The sequence below is a fragment of the Carettochelys insculpta genome, chromosome 2 (assembly GCF_033958435.1).
Source record: "Carettochelys insculpta isolate YL-2023 chromosome 2, ASM3395843v1, whole genome shotgun sequence".
NCBI lineage: Eukaryota > Metazoa > Chordata > Testudines > Carettochelyidae > Carettochelys > Carettochelys insculpta.
The window spans coordinates 98,527,750-98,546,473 of NC_134138.1; the positions used below are offsets into that span (position 1 = coordinate 98,527,750).

Genomic DNA, 18,724 nt, shown 5'->3' on the forward strand with positions numbered 1-18,724 from the left:
AAGTGTGCGGGGTCCATTTGAAAAGGACCCCGAGTAGACAAGCCGCACACGATCAGAAGTGGCACTTTCAAAGTGCTGTAGCTGCCATTATGCTAATGAAGCGCTGCATATTCATTGTAGCACCTCATTAGCATATCCTGAAGTGTCTCAGTAGCATCCCCCTTTCAAAGGAGGGGGGCTAGTGTAGACATAACCTAGGTGAGAAGACAAAGTAGTCTCTTTGTCCAAGTTTACATATATGGCCACCCTTAGCATCCAAGATGACACAGCCTGACTATAAATTTATCTATCTCTATAAGCAATTAAGGTATTATGAATTGTGGTAGAGTACTACCATTATTAGCATCTGGGTACAGAGTATGAGAAAAAATGAACCTGAATATATACTGTCTCCATCTCCATTATTTTCTAGCACCACCAGCTTTGTGGTCCCCTTCCATAATAATGCAGTATGAAGGTGCGGAGCTGAGGATTATCTGATTGGAAGTTCTGTTTTAGTGTATGGGAACATGAGAGTACACAGAAAGGGGAGGCTTGTGACTGTATGGGGGGACTGCATGAATGAGCGAATGTGGGTGCTGATTCCACATTTTACTGGGGTAAAAAGGTTCATGCCTCAACTAGCCCCTCTAACTGCTTTATCTCATTAGGCAGCTGTTGGGGGCACAGCTCTGCATGTGGACAGGGAAGTCATGTTTATATGCAAGGAAAGGTTTTGAGTGTAAGAAATTGGGAGGCCCATAGGGTGGAAGAACATTGACTATATACGAGTGTGTGGGCTAAGAAGGGGTTGTGACAAAAGGGTGGCTGGGTAAGGGAGGAGGTTTGAGGGGGTGGCTAGTGGGGATGAGGGGATGGCTGTGTGTGTAGTGGATGAAGGAAGGTTGTCAGGGAAGGAAATTTACAGGGTGTTTGGATATAAGATATGAGGGAAGGATGAGTGTACAAAGGAGGAAGGAGAGGAAATTTACAAGGGATATCTGGGTGTAAGGAAAGGGGCAAGGGTGAGTGTATAAAGGAGGAAGTTTACAGGGGTGTCTCTGGGTAAGAAAAGGGGTGAGGGTGAGTGTGGAAAGGGGGAAGGGGAGGAACTTTACAGGGGGAGTCTCTGGGTAGGGAAAGGGGCAAGGGTGAGTGCAAAAGGGAGGAAGTTTTCAGGGGGTGTCTCTGGGTAAGGAAAGAGGTGAGGGTGAGTGTGCAAAGGAGAAAGGGGAGGAAGTTTACAGGGGTGTCTGGGTGTAAGGAAAGGGGTGAGGGTGAGTGTAGAAAGGGGGAAGGGGAAGAAGTTTACAGGGGGTGTCTGGGTGTAAGAGAAAGGCTGGAGGTGGGGGGGTGGCTGTTCGTGTGCGAGAAGGAAGGAGGGAGGGAGCGGTAACAGTGTCCAGGGGGCTGGGAGGACGTCTGAGGGGCTGTGGGGGGCCGGTGCGGGCTGTGACGCGCAAGGGGACAGCTGCCAGGCTCTGTGGGAGGGATGGCCGTGCGGCTGTCACTGTGTGCCCAGGGCCTGCCCTCCTCGCGCTCTGTGGCTGCGCGGTGGGCTCGCGCTGGGGTATTTACGGTAAGGTGGACGCCGCGGCGGCAGCAGCCGCAGCAGCTCTGTGTCAGGTGATCATCTGAGGCGAGGAGCCGCCTGGAGCCGGAGAGGAAAATGCAAGATGGCCCGACGGGGCCGTGAGGGGCTCCCCGCCGTCCCCTGCCCGCCCGGAGCCCGGCAGCGCAGGGCCAGCGGCGAGCGCTGAGGCAGCCCCGCCGCGCCAGAGCTCGTCCCCGGCCGGGGCGCCGAGCCATGGGGCTTTGCTACAGTCTGCGCCCGCGGCTCTTCGGGGACCCCGGTGGAGGCGGCTCCGTCTCCAGCGCCGCCTCGGAGCCCGAGCAGCCCGCCGCCGAGCACACGGCCCTCCCGCCGCCGCCCGGGGCCCAGCGGGGCGGCAGCTGCTGCGGGCAGCCGAGGGCCGGGGGCTCGCTCCGCCCTGCGGACAAGCCCGGGGGAGAGGCAGACGGGCCGCCGCCGCTGCTGCTGCAGAACGGAGGGGGCAACGAGGGGGGCCCGGAGCGGCAGCCGCTGCCCAAGCCCGGCGGCAAACAGCCCCGGCAGTCGCCTCAGCCGGCCGCGCTGCAGAGACCTTGGGAGAAGCTGCGCCTGGAGGAGCGGGAGGCGGAGAAGGAGGCCAGGAAAGTCAGCAAGAGCATCGACCGGGCGCTGAAGGAGCAGAAGCGGGAGTACAAGCAAACGCACCGGCTGCTGCTGCTGGGTACGTGTGCGGGGGGCGTGCAGGTGCCCAGCCGGGCTCCCAGCCAGCCCTTCTGGCGTTCCCCGGAGTCCCTCCTTTGTCTCGCCTTCTCCCTCCCCCCGCTGCTCGCCTGCGCCTTGCTTCCCCCTGTGTCCCTTCTTCTGGCTCCTTCCCCCTCCTCAGGCTGCTAGCCCACTCCTTTATTCTTCTAGCCTGGCAGGTTGCCACCTTCTCGTCTCCTTCCCTGGGCCACCCCCTCCCGGTATCGGAACACGGGTTTGCAATGGGGAGAGGGGGTTGTAACTAGCCGTGTAAAACGGCGAGCTGCTCCACCCAGGCAGCAAAGCAGAAGTGATGTTGAGACGGGAACTAGCAGGCTTCATTTTCAGCTGGGAGGAGGTGGAGGCGGAGTGCGTGGTATGTGGTGTGTGTCTGTGTTGTCTAGCCGAAAAGTAAACGGCGCTTGTGTTGGCATCTCAGGAATTTGAAAATCAGATGTAAGGAAGATGGAAAGGGCTTTGAATAAAGAATGTGATCTGTCCAAGAGGCTTTTCTTTGCTACTGATAGCTTAATAGGAAATAATGGGCTGGTTATTTTCGGGAAAGACTAGCACTAGGGCATATGAGGGAAAGTTCGGTATGGGTATGTGTATCTTCTGCTTTTTCCAGGAATGGTGGTGCAGTTATCTGTATTCACAGACAAACAACCTCTCTGCAAGGTGACTCTCCCCCCCCCCCCCCCCGGAAGTACTATGTGCTGCTGATCATTTGCTTTTCAGGTATATTAATTAATAGTTTTCTCTAGAGACTTAATCACAACTAATACCTCTGTGGGTTTTGCATGGTAAATGTATCTATTTACCTGCAGGAAATGGAATAGTCAGACTACAGTTTGTTGTTAGTGGCTTAACCAAAGGGATTTGTGTGCCTCCAGGGCATTACCACAAATCTGTCTGTCTGGTGTTGAACTATTGGGTTTTTTGTTGAATAGTAACAAAGAGGAAGCTGTGCAAGTCTATACACTATCAAAACAAAAAGCAGTCAAGTAGCACTTTAAAGACTAGCAAAATGGTTTATTAGGTGAGCTTTCGTGGGACAAACCCACTTCTTCAGACCATAGCCAGGTCTGTCCCACGAAAGCTCACCTAATAAATCATTTTGCTAGTCTTTAAAGTGCTACTTGACTGCTTTTTGTTTTGGGTTTTTTGTTGTTTGGGTTTTTTTTGGGGGGGGAGGGGGTGCAGATAAGTGTTGTGTATTGGTTTAGATTTGTACATACATTCCCAAGTGTGGAGTAGCGGGGAGTGTGTGTGTGTGTGTGTAATAAAAAAAATTTTAATAGAGCTGTAGTTTAATATTATGACCTTATTCCTTACTTTGCATTTTTGGGAAGGGCGGGGGGGAGTAAAACAATGTGATATAGGACTCTCCAAGATACTTCCTTATGGTTAAGGTGTAGTTAATCTCTGCCAGAACACTATCGCTAAGATTCTAAAAATAAACTACAGACCTGGTTATTGTCTGGAAGTTTTGTTATACATAAATAATATAGCACAAGTATTATTCGGGGTTGGGGTTCCTACTGTTTGGAATACAATACATACAAATGAAAGTGGCATGTTCCACGCACTTAAATCTTTCATTTTAAACATTTAAATAGATAATGTCCTATTACTGTTTTATCTTTTAAAAAACAGTTGTAGTTGATTCCAGTGTAGGCAGAAGAAGTTGTCACTGGACCATGACCTGCCACAAAGCCTGTATTTTGAACCAAAGGTTTCTGGCAAATAAGGGAAGGTCTTCACTAGAGCAGAAGGTCAGTTTTGGATATGTGATTCCAGCTGTGTTAATTAGGTAGCTAGAGTTGTACCTTAATTCGGGCTTCCATGCTGTCTCCTCTAAGGGAGGTTGATGAGAGCGAATGTTGCCATCAACTTCCCCTTCTCCTAAGGGTTACTGGCACTGACACATGCACCCTGTAAGTTTTGATTAAGCACATCCCTACTAGCTGCACTAAATCAAACTCCAGATGATCAACTGCTGCAGGGTCAATCTTTCCTTAGTTAAGAAGTACCCTAAGTGAAGTATGGGGTCTGTAACAGAAGGTAATAAAATAGTAGAGCAAAGAGACAAATAAGATCTTTTAAGAAGGATGCATTTTTCTCATTATCTTTCCACTAATTATATTAGAAATATTAGCCTAGCACTTTAAAAACACAAATAGCATTGCAGTCAAACCTGCAGCTCTTTCTTTTGTCAAAGTAGGGAAGAAGTGATGTGTTGCTGCCCTAGGCCCCAGTCCAGCAAAGATTTAAGTATGTGCTTAACTGTATGCTCTGTAGTGCCCTGCTGGGGACTACTCACAGCATATAAAGTTCAGCATACATATAAGACACTTAGAATCTGGGCCTAAGAAATTGATATTGTCTCATCCATCATTTGTGTTAGGTAAAGCTGCATGTTCCTGGTGTTGCTATCACTTGTTCAGGTTCTGCAGCAAAGAGTAAGGGAGAGCAACTTTTCATGTTTAAATTAGTAACTGAAAAAATGGCCATTCTAAAAAGCTACTATATATTTAAGGTCGGGGGGGGGGGGTGGAACAGACCAGTAACAGGCAAAATGTTTTTTCCCCTCTTTGCAGTTCATTTTTCCAGGTGTGCATAAAGTAAACTGTTCAAGCTTTGTCTGATTTGTCCTTTTAACTTTTATATTGATGGGTGCATAAAAAATCCTTTGTATTAAAAGGACACTGTCAAGGTGAAATATGATCTGGCTTAAAATAGCTAGGTATTTTTTTTTCTACTGACCAAGATATTTGCTATCATATTATCTTTTTATTTAAAAGATACTCTTGTCTTCTGTAACAGCAAGAAGTCCTGTGGCACCTTATAGACTAACACATATTTTGGAGCAAAAGCAGGTCTTTGTCCAAGAAAGCTTATGCTCCAAAATATCTGTTAGTCTGTATCTTCAAAAACAATGGGAAGTCCTGTGGCACCTTATCTGGTCTACCCCTCAAATACTTGTCTGCTGTCAAAACAAAAAAGCAGTCAAGTAGCACTTTAAAGACTAACATAATAATTTATTAGGTGAGCTTTCGTGGGACAGACCTACTTCTTCAGACCATAGCCATACCAGAACAGACTGTGGAAGGTCAAAACAAAAAAGAAATGGCCTACACAGGAGGAACCCTGACAGTGTATGTCAGAGTACTTTGTATATAGTCAAACAAAACAAAAGGGAAAAAATAGAGAAATATATTCCCCTATTATTTCATTTATAGTAATCTTCCAAAAAAGTCTGAAATGTTTAAACTCCTTAGAAATATTTTTTTCTTCATAATTCTGAACAAATGCACTTAGATATCTAATTTTAACATTAATTCCTGAGTTCTTCTGTAAGGTCCACACCTCTGAACCCCTTGGTCTTCCACGTGACTGCAAGAGATCATGGGATTGGTTCTAGCTGCAATATCAGGCTCTTAAATTAGTTATAAGAGGTCACTGAAAGTTCAAAAATGTAAAAGGTGTGACAGCCAAAAATTGCTTGCCAAACTCCACTTAATGAACTAAACAAAAACTTTGTTTTTCTATCTCTCTCAACAATTCAAAATGTTACAGGAAACACTTATAATTTTTACGTAGATACATACAGCACTATTTTATGCCAGAATCCTTAATTTCTTCTGTGTTAACTGAAATCATTCAGAGCCTTTTGTCATTGGATAAGTAAACTAGGATTCTGAAATCTTAACTATGCATGTTCTAATTTTTTCTAATTATATTTGATAGAAGGTTATTTTTTAAATATTTTATCAAGAAAACAATCTGGTAATTAGCAATACTTTAAAGACTAATAAAATAATTCATTAGGTGATCAGCTGTTGTGGAACAGATCCGCTTCTTCAAAACTGGAAATGCTGTGTGTGTTACATAGACCCCCTTGAGCCCTTTAACAGATAAAGACATCAATGTTTTTGACATTTTCTGAATTATGCATTACAGGCTTACTCTATATTGGGATTGTAGTTTAGGGTAATTTCATCTGGGCATATCTTTAAAAATTAATCCACTGCCACTATGGAGGGCTGCGTGCACCTCAGTTTCTCCTGTTCTCTGCCTGTGGTACATAGTAGATTGTCTCCTGGGGTTTATAATGCTTTGATCTAATTCTGCTTGCTGGGTTTACTGCAGAGATAGCTGGGTAGGGTTTAGTGGTCTGTAACGTACATGAGATCAGATTTGATTATATGATGGGTCGTTCTCCCTTAAACTTTGACTTTATGAAGATGTATAAATTTTTTGACAATTCATGTGTGTCTTATTTTATTGGGCATGTTATAATTATTCAGTTACCGAAGTAACTTATGAGTATAACTTGAAATTTGATTTTTTTTAACGTACCATTAGACACGTATGCATGTTTAGTTGCAGAATCTCTTTTGCTCTCAATTTCTACTTCATTAACAGAGTTGAAGGCTGTAAGTTCTCACTTACGTAATTTTTTCTATAGGTATATTGATATATAAATTTGCACTAAAATAACAATTGTAATTAGTCCTCTTGGGTTTTTTCTAAAACGGATGGTTTTAAATAATTTGCTTTTAATCTTGTTGTTGTATTTGTACTCTCCAGTAGTTTTCCTAAAATAAGTAAATTTTAATTGGTTGACACAACCATTAATACATGCTGATTTACAACCAAAAACAATTCAATGGAAGTAGTGTTTTTTTTTACTTTCCTGGAGAATGTATGTATACAGATGTATTTAAGCAGTCATATAGCTTTAAATAGGTCTACTCAGAGCCTCAGTTTTTACTTTTTAGAAGCTGAATTGTGCCTTGCTTATTTACTAGGCTATGATTTTCATGGGTGTTTGTCAAACTGTATTTGAATTCCAATATTCATCCAATTAAAAATGGACAAAAGCAGCACTTCAACATTTGGTTTTTTTAATTGCATAAAAATACCATAATTAAGCTGGTTCTACAAGAAAACAAAGTTGATCGAAATATATTTTGTCTCTTAAAACTGATTAAGCAAAAGTATTGACCCTAGGTATTGGTGAATTATTTGTGGTCATCATGGGAAATGTTTACAGGGATATTTAGGTGCCCAAAGATCTGGATGGATGCCTAGTGAGATTTTTCAGAAATGCTTAAGTAGGTTAATGGCTTAATTCCTGCTGAATCGATCTTTTTGGGCACCTGAATACCTTTTTGAAAATCTCAAACTTGTAGACAGAAGCTAATCTGTGGGTATCTGCTTGATATGTATGGACCATGTTTGCAGGTTGGATGCAGATATAATTTTTGTATCCCCTTGGAGTCCTAGTCATAGACTTGTGGGCATAAGGGGCCATCATGATTATCTTGTCTGGTCTCTTGCATGTTGCATCTACTGAACCTCAACCACCCTAATTTCTGACTAAGTTATTGAAGTCCTCCAACCTTAAAGGCTTCATATTATAAGGAATCCATCACTTAGGCCTGGTCTACACTACAAAACTATTTTGGTATAACCATGTTGCTGAGGGGTGTGAAAAATGACACCATTGAGCAACCTAGTTGAGTTAGCCTAGCCCCCCTGCAGCTGTGTAGACAGCACTAGGTTGACAGGAAAAGTCTCTTGATTTAACTATCAGGAAGTGGATTAATTACACTGGTCATGGAGAGGGTTGCTAGTTTTGATTGGACATATTCCTGGAGGTGTCCTCACGTTAATCTCTAATTAAAAATTAAATATTTAATTCCTTGGGCATTTCAGAACAATCCTGGAGGGATTGTTTCTGCAGTCTGTAGTGGGGCAACTTAACCTCTGCATAGGTAGCATCTATATAGACAAGCCCTCACTCCATTTTAAACGGGAAGTGACACACCCCTCATGCTGCTGAGGAAGGTGAAAACCCTGGCATCTCTGCCCCTCTGATCTGGGAGAAAATTCCTTCGTGATTCCACATCTGGCAATCAGTTGAACCCTGGTAGACTGATGGATAATTGTCATCCTCTTCCACCCCGTTCTTAGTTTTATATTGGAAGAGGGAAAAACAAGCTTTCCTGATTTATTTATTTAAAACTCTGAATTTGTTTCTCGACTTTGAATGAAACTAATCCAAATGAATAAAATTGTTCTCTGAGCACCTCTTAACTAAACTGAAACCAAGTAATGAAGGGGAAAATTTTTCTGCACAACAGAAATGTAAAGTCCTCACATTTGGGGGAAAAAAATGTAAATACCACTATTCAGAACTTTGTAAAATCTGAAAGTACAGATATTTTACATACAGTATATGACCATTCTGATACCTTTATAAAACTTGAGTTAACCTCAGAAGTTAGATTTTTTTTTTCTTTCCGCTTAATTCTGTACATCATGAGAGAAAAAGTATTCTTTAACTCATTAATATTTGGGTGGGAGTCATAAGTGCAGCACGTTTTAATGATTAATGTAAGTTTAGCTCTTTGTCATAATGCAAATTGAATTTTGAGCAGATTGTTTTGCGTTGGTAGATCCAAGACCCATTTTATGTAGGCAGTTATAAGATAGGCCTGAATGTACAGCTGTCAGGAGCAGAATTTCTTGAGTTTCTGAATTCAAAGTCTGTTATATATTTCACCATTATTTGGAAATGCATTACAGCAAATGGCTCTTAAAACAACCAAACCAGGTCATTTTGACATCTTACCAAATGCAGCACTTTAGGACCTTATGCAAAGTACTGTACAAACAGATGGTGGTCCTTGTTCAGAAGCGCTTATAGCCAAACTGGAAGACACATGTTAACGACTTTCTAAAAATATCAAGTAAGCATTGTTTTCAGAACAGTTTACATGATTTTAGCTTCTTTTTAATTAGTTTATATAAGCTACTCAGACTGATTCTTGAACTAACCGTTGTTAGTTTCTCTTTTGCTTTAGCCACTGATTTCTTGTACTCAGTCGTTGTCTAATTATTAACCTGTTTCTAACTTTTTTAGCCTGTTTACTTTTTTTTTACAACGTTTGAACTTTTTCAAAAAAGTCTTCTCTAGCCTTAGTGCATGTGGAAGGGAGCAGTAACTTTTTGAGCACGTGTATCTGCTCTGAAGACACAGATCCTATGATCATCAAAGTACGCTATGGATTCCCACCTCTACATAATTAACTGAAAATGTTAAACACTTGGTAGACCCTATAAACTGCTATAAAATCTAATGCACTACTGTATTGGTATTTTTATAGTTTTCAGTAACTAACAGTGTACAGTGGGTTTAAATATTAAAGGGGGTGTTTGGAAAGTAGCCTTTAAATATATATAAAGCTTGCAAGGTATGGAAAAATGATTAATTCAGAAGATGAGTGCTGATTTATTTTTAAACTCCTGTTTCAGTTGTAGTACTGTAGATGCCTTCTTGTGGTGTGCATATTTTTCTTTTTAATGTCCAAATGATTCTGGTGTTAATACTTCATAATGCCCTTTTCATTATAGGATCACACTAAATAAGTTAATGCACACCAGATTTTTGAGATGGCTTCAATAAAATTGATCATCTTTTGTATCAGTGCAAGTTTAGAAGTTTGTATAAGTAAAGGAATCACCAGTGAGCTTTCAGGACAGCTCTCTGGTGAGAGAGAAATGCAGTGGCCTAACCAGCTGGTGAGAGAGAGGAAGTACTGACATTTGTATTAGAATGCTTTCCATAGTTTCTTCTTAGCAGTCTCCAGTGATTAGGTGCCTGATAAACTTGAACTCCATGCATCATGTGGTGGTGTAAGGAAGGAATACTTTTTTTCTTCTCCTTCTTAAACATTTAGAACCTCCTGACTTCAATGTGATAGGGTATCTTTTCTCCATCTTTTCCTCAACCTTATTTTGGTGGTATATGCCTATGCATAGTCTCCTTTTTTAAAAAAGCTCTTTTGCTGATCATTGCTTTCCCAAGCAACAGAATGACACTGCCATGATCCTCTTCATCAGTCGTGCTGTCCCTAGGGTTCTGAGTAGCAGAAATGAGACTAAGTTTTGCTAGCTTACTTCCATTGATGCTGAAGTCCTGAGCAGAAGTTGCAAAGGCACTTAAATCTGTAGTTACCTGAAACTGGCATTGCATCATTTTAACATTTAGCAAGCTTGATTTCCACCTACACAGGAGTAAGCATTCCTTAAAAGAAAACAAGCAACCAAAGGGCTTGTCACTTTCCACAGAATGAATATGTTTCATGCTCTGCTAACTGCATTTTATATGCGAGTAAACTGAGTAACAGAACAGATGCTTCTTTACTAACATCACACTGCAGGTGGCGACAGAATCCTAAAATCTCAGTATCTTCTCTAGCCTACAGTGTTCTGTATCAGGAAGAGTCTGCTTCTTTTTTTTTTTTTTTCAAATTAATGAAGTACAAACAATCTCTCTCTTGGCATTTGCGTAAATAGAATTTTCAATTTTAAATTGCTTGACTTGTGGGGTTTTTTTTGTTTAAATGTGCTATAGATAGAAATGCTGAAATAATTCACTGAAAAACAATAATACCAGGCACTTATCTTGAATTCCACAGACCAAAGGTCTCTGTCAATCAGAAGCTTGTCTTCTGTCTTGAGACCTGTAATTGTTTGCAGCGTTGTGAGACTGCACATTCTACTTCTGTGCCCAAAGGAAATGGTTAGGAAAAAAAAAAAGTCTTAAGACAATAAGAGGCTTAGTATTTGTCCAAAAACAAAATGAAAAATAAAAAACAAAATACCAAGATGGGGAAGGGAAGTGGGAAGTTGAGGCAACATTCTGTTCTGGTATAAATCCACTCATTTTCATCAGTCGCTCTAGAGTAGGAATGAATTTTGGCCTTCAGAGAGCAATTACATGTTAAAATTTTAATAATATTTACAATCTGCTGTGGCATGTATTTTGCTATTTTCTCAGTTAAAAACAAAGCAACAAAAGGTAAAATCTGTTAGGCTATCAATGCAAAGCAAGTTAATCAGCAATTGATTTTAACATTGTTTTTGTTTACATGAAAATCCTTTTTATGTTACTTCTGCACCTAAGACTGAAGTTACAAGATCAGGGATTAAAGATCACATCCTTTCCCTGCCCGATAAAATGATTTAGTAGACTGTATAAGCTATGATAATTCACCGTTTACATGAGGCTTCATAGAGTGGGTTCAGAACTGATAGGCAGTCTTGAATTTTTGTATTTCAGTTTTCAGGTTTTTTGTTTGCAAACCATCAAAAGACAAGATCACCGTCTTGGAATGTAATAATACCAAGCCATGCCATATGGGAGCATCTTCCAGTGTAAATGTTTAATAGTCATTTTGAAGCAAAACTTGGTGAATCCCTGCATTGTAATTCTTCATACTCTGAAACAACTGTTGTTAAATGAGACAACATAAATGTTTTAAATTCACCAAGAATTCCAGTTATGCGCAGAGTGTAAAAATAAATATGTGGAGATATGCATCTCATAGAACTGGAAGGGACCCTAGGAGGTTGAGTCCAGTCCCCTACCTTCTTGGCAGGACCAGGCACCATCTCTTTTCTTTAAAATCTATTTGCATCACATCCTGAAATGGCGCCCTCAAGGACTGAGCTCACAACTCTGGGTTTAGCAGGCCACTGCTCAAACCACTGAGTTATCCCTCCCCCCTAGAGCACACTGTAAGTAATCTAGTCTTGGTTTTGTTTTTAATTCTGAAGCTTTTCCTTGTAGTTGGTTGGTTATCTTCTAATTTATACATAGGGAATAGTTTTAATTAATATTTAAATACATAAAATATACATTCTGCGGAAAGATACGGTGTATTGTGGTAATTTCTTTCAATTCTAGTTGTATCAGTGTTTACAGAAGGTACAAAATTCTAAAACAAAGGTGTGCTAAGGGTGGCTAAGCTGGTAGTGTGCCTCTAAAAAAGGAACAGCTCTTCTGAGAAACAAATTGAAAACCATTGTCTAAATCGGTGATTCCCAAATCTTTTGGCATCATGTCCCCCCTTTTGACTTTTGAGAAACTTTCAAGCCCCCCCCCCACTACTTTACCATCATCCAACCCCCTTTAATACAACATTCAAGTTGTAATTTAAAATAAGTACAAAATCTTGATTATAAAAATGTTTTGAAATTAAGAATAACCACAAATAAATTTTCTTGGTCATTTGTGGGTGCCTGGTGCAACCCCAGCTCACCAGCTGCCTGAGCCCCATGCCAGCCGCCAGAGCTGTCTGCGCCAGCTGCCTACCCCCCTGTGCTGCCAGAGCTGCCTGTTCAAGATGATCAAGCCCTGCAGTGCCGGAGCCATCCACCTGCCCACCGGTCCGACCTGCCCGAGTCCTGCAATGCCGGGGCCAGCTGCCCAAGCCCCACAAGCCCTGAAAGTCAGACTTGCGAGCCCCCCTGCCCAAGCCCCTCCGCTCCCGCAAAGCCAGGCAACCCCAGTCCCCATCTAACTCCATCCTTCTCCCCCCCCAACCCCTCCCCAACCCACACTCACTTCCCTTTGCAAGAAGCAGCTAGCTCCCTGTGGGTGTTCGCTGTCTGCCTGTTTTTTATAGTGACTGTGCTGGGTTGCCCGCCTAAAGTGGCAGGGGCTCAGAGCCAGAAGCAAAGGCTGGCTTTTTCTTTGGTGGGGGAGGGAACTGGGTTGCCTCGGGGCTCCCCCCCCCCAGAATTTCTTCACAGCCCCCAGTTTGGGAAACCGTGGTGTAAATGGTCTCTTAAAACAATGAGGAAGCAAAACAGTCCATTGACATTGGGGTTAATATAAACAGTGGAGATAAGCAACAAGCTTGAAAATATATTTGCAGTGACAATAAATCAGGACACTACTCTCTCCACAAAGCATTTTTCTGTTGTAACTTGTGAAGGAAAAAATCTTTGATACATGCAATATATGCCTTATCTCCTTTCTGACACATTTTTGATAGGATAATAAGGTTTTTCTAACAGGAAGGAAGAAAAGTCTAATATGTTTCAGAAGGCAAATAGACTGCAGAACAACAATGGGCAACCAAGAATAATGAACAGGCTGCATGAGTGGCTTTCCTTCATCTCAGTGGGCCTCAGCAGCCCTCAGGTCACAGGGATTCCACATGCAGCCCACAGGCCCTCTCTCTGTCCCCCACCCCTCAAGCGCCTCTTACATTTCCTACTCCTCCCCCCTCCTCCCAGCACTCTCCAAACACGATAGCTACGTCTACACATGCGTGCTACATCAAAATAGCTTATTTCGATGTAGCGATATCAAAATAAGCCATTTCGATGAATAGTGTCTACACGTCCTCCAGGGCTGGTGCTGTCGACGTTCAACGTCGACGTTGGGCAGCAGCACATAGAAGTAGGCACTGCAGGGGAGCATCTACATGCCAAAGCGACACACATCGAATTAAGGGTGCCAGGAACAGCTGCAGACAGGGTCACAGGGTGGACTAGCACTTCCGGGGCAACAGCTAGCCGCTCCCTTAAAGGGTCCCTCCCAGACACACGCAGCCTGCACAGCACGCGATCTGCAGACCCACAGGCACGCACACCCGTCGAAGCAGTATGGACCCCTAGCAGCAGCAGCCAGAGGTCCACACAGCCGTCCCTGCAGGAGCAGTGCTTGCCCTGCTCAATGCTATGCAAGAGGCAGCTGACCACCTTTTATTCACAGAAGAGGAGCTGCCCCCAGGGGAGGAGGAAGCAACCCCAGACCTTGCTGCCCTCCGACCCCGCCCCCCACCGCACACGTGGGCTGTGGAGCTACCCCACAAGCACCAACTGGTGGGAGCAGCTGGTGCTCGGCAAGTGGCACAACGAGTGCTGGCTCCAGAACTTTCGCATGAGCCGGCAGACATTCCTGGAGCTCTGCCAGTGGCTCACCCCTGCACTGAGGCACCAGGACACCACCACTTGGTGTGCCCTCACGGTCGAGAAATGGGTTGGCATCGCTGTCTGGAAGCTGGCCACTCCAGACAGCTACCGATCCGTGGGGCAGCAGTTCGGTGTGGGCAAGGCCACTGCCAGGGCTGTCCTCATGGAGGTAAGAGGACCTGGGGGAGGGCCAGACACACCCTGCACACCCCTCACTGGTGCTCTCCCATGTCCTTCCCCTGCAGGTCATCCGCGCCATCAATACCCCGCTCCTCCACAGGCTCATGCGGCTTGAGGACCCGGATGCTGCCATTGCGGGGTTTGCCAGCCTGGGCTTCCCAAATTGCTTTGGGGCTCTGGATGGGACCCCTATCCTCATCCGTGCCCCGGAGCACAGCGAAGGACGCTTCCTGAACAGGAAGGGCTACCATTCCGTGGTCCTCCAGGCCTTGGTGGACAGCTGGGGCCGCTTCCTGGACATTTATGTTGGGTGGCCTGGCAGCACCCACGACGCCTGGGTGTTCAGGAATTTGGGCCTGTGCCGCCGGCTGGAGGCGGGGACCTACATCCCCCGGCGGGAGATCCCTGTGGGGGACACCACCATGCCCCTCTGCGTCATCGCAGATGCGGCGTACCCACTTCGGCCCTGGCTCATGCACCCTTACGTGGACCATTTCTCAGCCAGCCAGGAGCACTTCAACATGCGCTTGAACCATGCACACCAGGTGGTTGAGCGCACTTTCGGCCGCCTCAAAGGGCGCTGGAGGTGTCTCCTCACCCGCCTTGATGCAGGCCCCACCAACATCCCCCAGGTTGTGGGCTCATGCAGTGCACTCCACATCCTGGTCGAGAGCAAGGGGGAGGCATTCTTCCAGGGCTGGGCAGGGCTGTGGAGGCTGGCAGGGCTGACTTGCAGCCACCCGCTGTCCCCAGGTGGACCCCGAGGGGATCCGGGTCCAAGAGGCCCTGCGGACCCTTTTTGACCAGGCTGCAGGGTGAATGCTGGTAGGCCCCCCCCACTGCACCCCCTCATCCTCCACAATACGCCCTGCCCCCATGCCCACACCACAGAGCACCCAAGAGCACACAACCCCCTGTTGTTTTTGAAAGCCAAAACTTGTGATTTCTCTTATTTATTCGTACAACAAAAATTATATGAGCAGACCAAAAGGGGGGAACTATTTACGGGGGGGGACAGGTACCATATAACAGAACAGGTGTAACACAAACGATATACAAATATATATATGGGGGGATATGTACGGGGTGGGCACGTCCTGGGTCCCGCACCCCTCTACTGTCTGGTGCCCGGGGTTGGCGGGCGCAACCCTCACCTGAGCCTGAGACCTGGCCGAGGCTGGCTGGGGGCTGGGCAAACCGGCAGGTATGGCCGGCGGGTGTTAGCAGACCCCAGGTCCCCCTCGGCAGAAGGCCCCAGGGTGGCGGACGGTGGTGGGACAGTGGTCGGAGTTGCAGGTGGAGCGGCGGGCAGAGTGGCGGGCAGTGCGGCATGGGGGGCCAGGTATTCCACTATGTGCTCGAACATGCGCATAAAGGCCCCCCCATGCCTTCTGGCACCAGGCCCGCACTCGCTCCTGGAGCTCCAGCCGCCACTCGTCCACTCTTAGGTTCCGCTCTGCCACCTCCAGCTAACGCCGGAGGATTGCGAGCAGCTGGGGGTCCGTGGCTGTCCTCGGGTGGTGGTGGCTCCCCCATCGGCCCTGTCCTGGGGCTGCTTGGTGCTCCACCGAGGGGCTGGGATGGCCCCGGTGGGCTCTCTGGGACCACTGAGACCTCGCCAGCGCTCTCCAGGCCCTCCAATGGCGCAGCTGCGGAACGCAGGGGGGAAGAAGAGTGGAGACAGCCATTAGTGTGGCCCCCAAGCCGTGGCCCTTGTCGTCCCCCCCACCCCTCTACTGCTGGGTCCCCGTCCCTGGGAGATGCTGCTGATGCTGATGGGTGTCCCACCCCCTCCCCCCGGGGGACCCCAGGTTCTGCTCCCCCCATCCCTAGGGATGGGGCATGGCACTGTCCTGCTGGGGGGGCAGGGGCTGATGCACTCTTCTGAGGGACATGTCACTGCTGTCCTTGGGGCCATGGTCATCTGGGCATGTGGAGGGCCCTGGTCATGTCTGTTGTCCCCATCCCTTAACCCCGGGGGTGTGCACCGGGGAGGGTACATACCTGATGGTCCGCTCCCATGGTCAGGGGACGCCCTCTGGGCGGACACCCTGCTGGAGCTCTGGGATGGCAGGACGATGTGCAGCCCCCTCGTCGCTGGAGGAGGATTCCCCCTCTCCTCCTCCAGCATCCCAGGGGTGGGCTCCTGGGGGGGCCCCTGGGGTGCGGGGCTTGCCTCCGGGGTGGACTCCGCCTCTGGGGCCTGCTGCGGCTCGCCGGCCGAGGTGTCAAGAGTGGCCGGCGGGGAGGAGGTGTACCGGGGGCCCAGGATGGACCTGAGCTCCCTGTAAAAGGGGCAAGTGGCGGGGGCGGCCCCAGATCGGCTTGCCGCATCCCTGGCCCAGGCGTAACCCTGCTGCAGCTCCTTCACCTTACTCCTGACATGGTCAGGAGCGCGGGCAGGGTGATCCCGGGCAGCCAGGCCTTCGGCTAGCCGAGTGAACGCATCCACGTTCCGCCTCTTGCTCCCCATTACCTGGAGCACCTCCTCCTCGCTCCAGAGCCCCAGCAGGTCCCAGATCTCGGCCTCCGTCCAGGAGGGGCCCCGCTGCCTTTTGCCAGGCTGGGAGCCCTGGCTCCCCTTGGGGGTGGTGGCTTGGGGCTGCAGGGAGGAGTGCAGGCAGGCCGCGTGTCAGTGCTGCTGCCTGCACAGGAACGCAGGGGGCGGGGAGCTTTAAGAGGCTGCTGCACGCAGTGACCATAGAGCTCAGGGGCTGGAGAGAGTGTCTCTCAACCCCTCAGCTGATGGCTGCCATGGCAGACCCTGCTATTTCGATGTTGCAGGACGCGGATCGGCTACACGTGCCCTACTTCGACATTCAACGTCGAAGTAGGGCGCTATTCCCATTTCCTGATGGGGATAGCAACTTCAACGTCTCACCGCCTTACATCGATTTCAACTTCGAAATAGAGCTCGCCACGTGTAGATGTGGCGGGCGCTATTTTGAAGTTGGCGCAGCTACTTTGAAGTAGCCGGCACGTGTAGCTGTGGCTTATGAACCAGTAGATTCACTCTTCACCTCTGCTCCCCTCTCTGCCTCTTAGGGCTTGAACAGCTGATTTGCCGTCATTGAGCTTGTGAGAGGAGAGCAGGGATGGAGCGCAAATCAGCAGGTTTGTGGCACTCCAAAATTGCTGGGAGGGAAGGAGAGGAGTAGGAAGTATGGGTTCCAGTTCCACCATGAGTGGAAGGCGGATGTGGGAGGGAGGACTGGACGGGGATCCTGTGGACCCAAGAAGTGGTGGGATGAAATTTCACGGCACACTTCCCTTTAAAACATGGGTGTCCAACCTGTTGGCTTGCCTGGGCCACATTGAGTGAAGAGGAATTGTCTTGGGCTGCATATAAAATATATAATATAGTTAATGTATATAAATAACATAATAATATTAAAAGTTTACAATCTTGTGGGGCCGCATTACTAGCTGTCCAGGGCCGCATGTGGCCCGTGGGCCGCGGGTTGGACACGCCTGCTTTAAAAGCTATGGTGAATTGTGTACAAGGTATTCAGTAACTCTGCTGCAACGTAATCCTTCCAGTTATGGAGACCCAGTCTTTCTCTGACCTTAGAAGTGAATTTAAACTAGGCTTCTGTGGAATTTGGAATTAGAATGAAGTTGCTTTACAGCAGATTTTTTTTTAAAATGAGTCAGTGAATACGAGATGTGTGCACCTGGCAAGTATTTTGTGCAAGTAGGTTTTTGCAACAGGAGTACTGACTGACTAGACCTCTAAATGTTTTAGACTATCACATTCCTACATGTCAGAGGCTTCAAAAATTCACTATATCAAGTCGGTGGTGAGAGAAATTGATTCCCCTCCTCCCCCTCCACTGCCCCGGTCCACATTTTGGAGGTTTGTGCTACAAAGTCGTGCAGGTATATGCTGTTGTCTGGCTGGAAATGTGCTTTTTCCATTTCTAGTCACGTTTATGAATGGCTATTAGTGTTGTTTACATCCTTGAGATATGGTTGGTGTTACACAAGGCAGGTTATTTTTCTTCATTGTCCTCCTGCACCCTCAGATCTATCATGTTTCCATTTATTTCAGTTTTGTGCTGGTCAGTTCAGGCTTCTGAATGTTGTGTTGCTGGCTTTGGTGGCTTTTTTTATTCTTCATAATGTTTCTCTAGTTTTGCCCTCCTTTTTTCTGTTTTCTGATGGTGTCCATAATATTTGTCGTAGTCACATCTCCTTGCCATATTTGGATCTTTTAGTTGTAAATGGTCTGCTTTTAACTGCTTTCATCCTCCTCATCTTAATTTTAGTGAAAGTTATGGTCATTGTTAACATCTGTGCTAGGAATGGGGATGATAAACATGAAGGTAGCATAGCAATCTTGATGTCAAATGAAGCAAAACAAGTGCTCATAGTCAGAATCAGTCAAAGACAGAATTATCAAAGCTCATTTTCAGACAGTATTTTTTTTTCAAATTGTCATACACCAGTAAAAAGCCAGATGAGGAAAAATACTGTCATTTTTATTAGTTC

At 46.4% G+C, this 18,724-nt stretch overlaps 1 protein-coding gene across 1 annotated transcript in view; it reads left to right on the top strand.

Moving 5' to 3' along the window:
• Nucleotides 1-1,597: 1,597 nt before the first annotated feature.
• The window catches only part of GNAL (G protein subunit alpha L), a 314,865-nt gene continuing 297,738 nt past the window's right edge, over nucleotides 1,598-18,724 (top strand). The window contains exon 1 of the mRNA XM_074987462.1: nucleotides 1,598-2,252. Within this exon, the coding sequence (XP_074843563.1) occupies nucleotides 1,787-2,252 (466 nt within the window). The 5' untranslated portion in view covers nucleotides 1,598-1,786. The remainder of the gene's footprint in view (nucleotides 2,253-18,724) is intronic.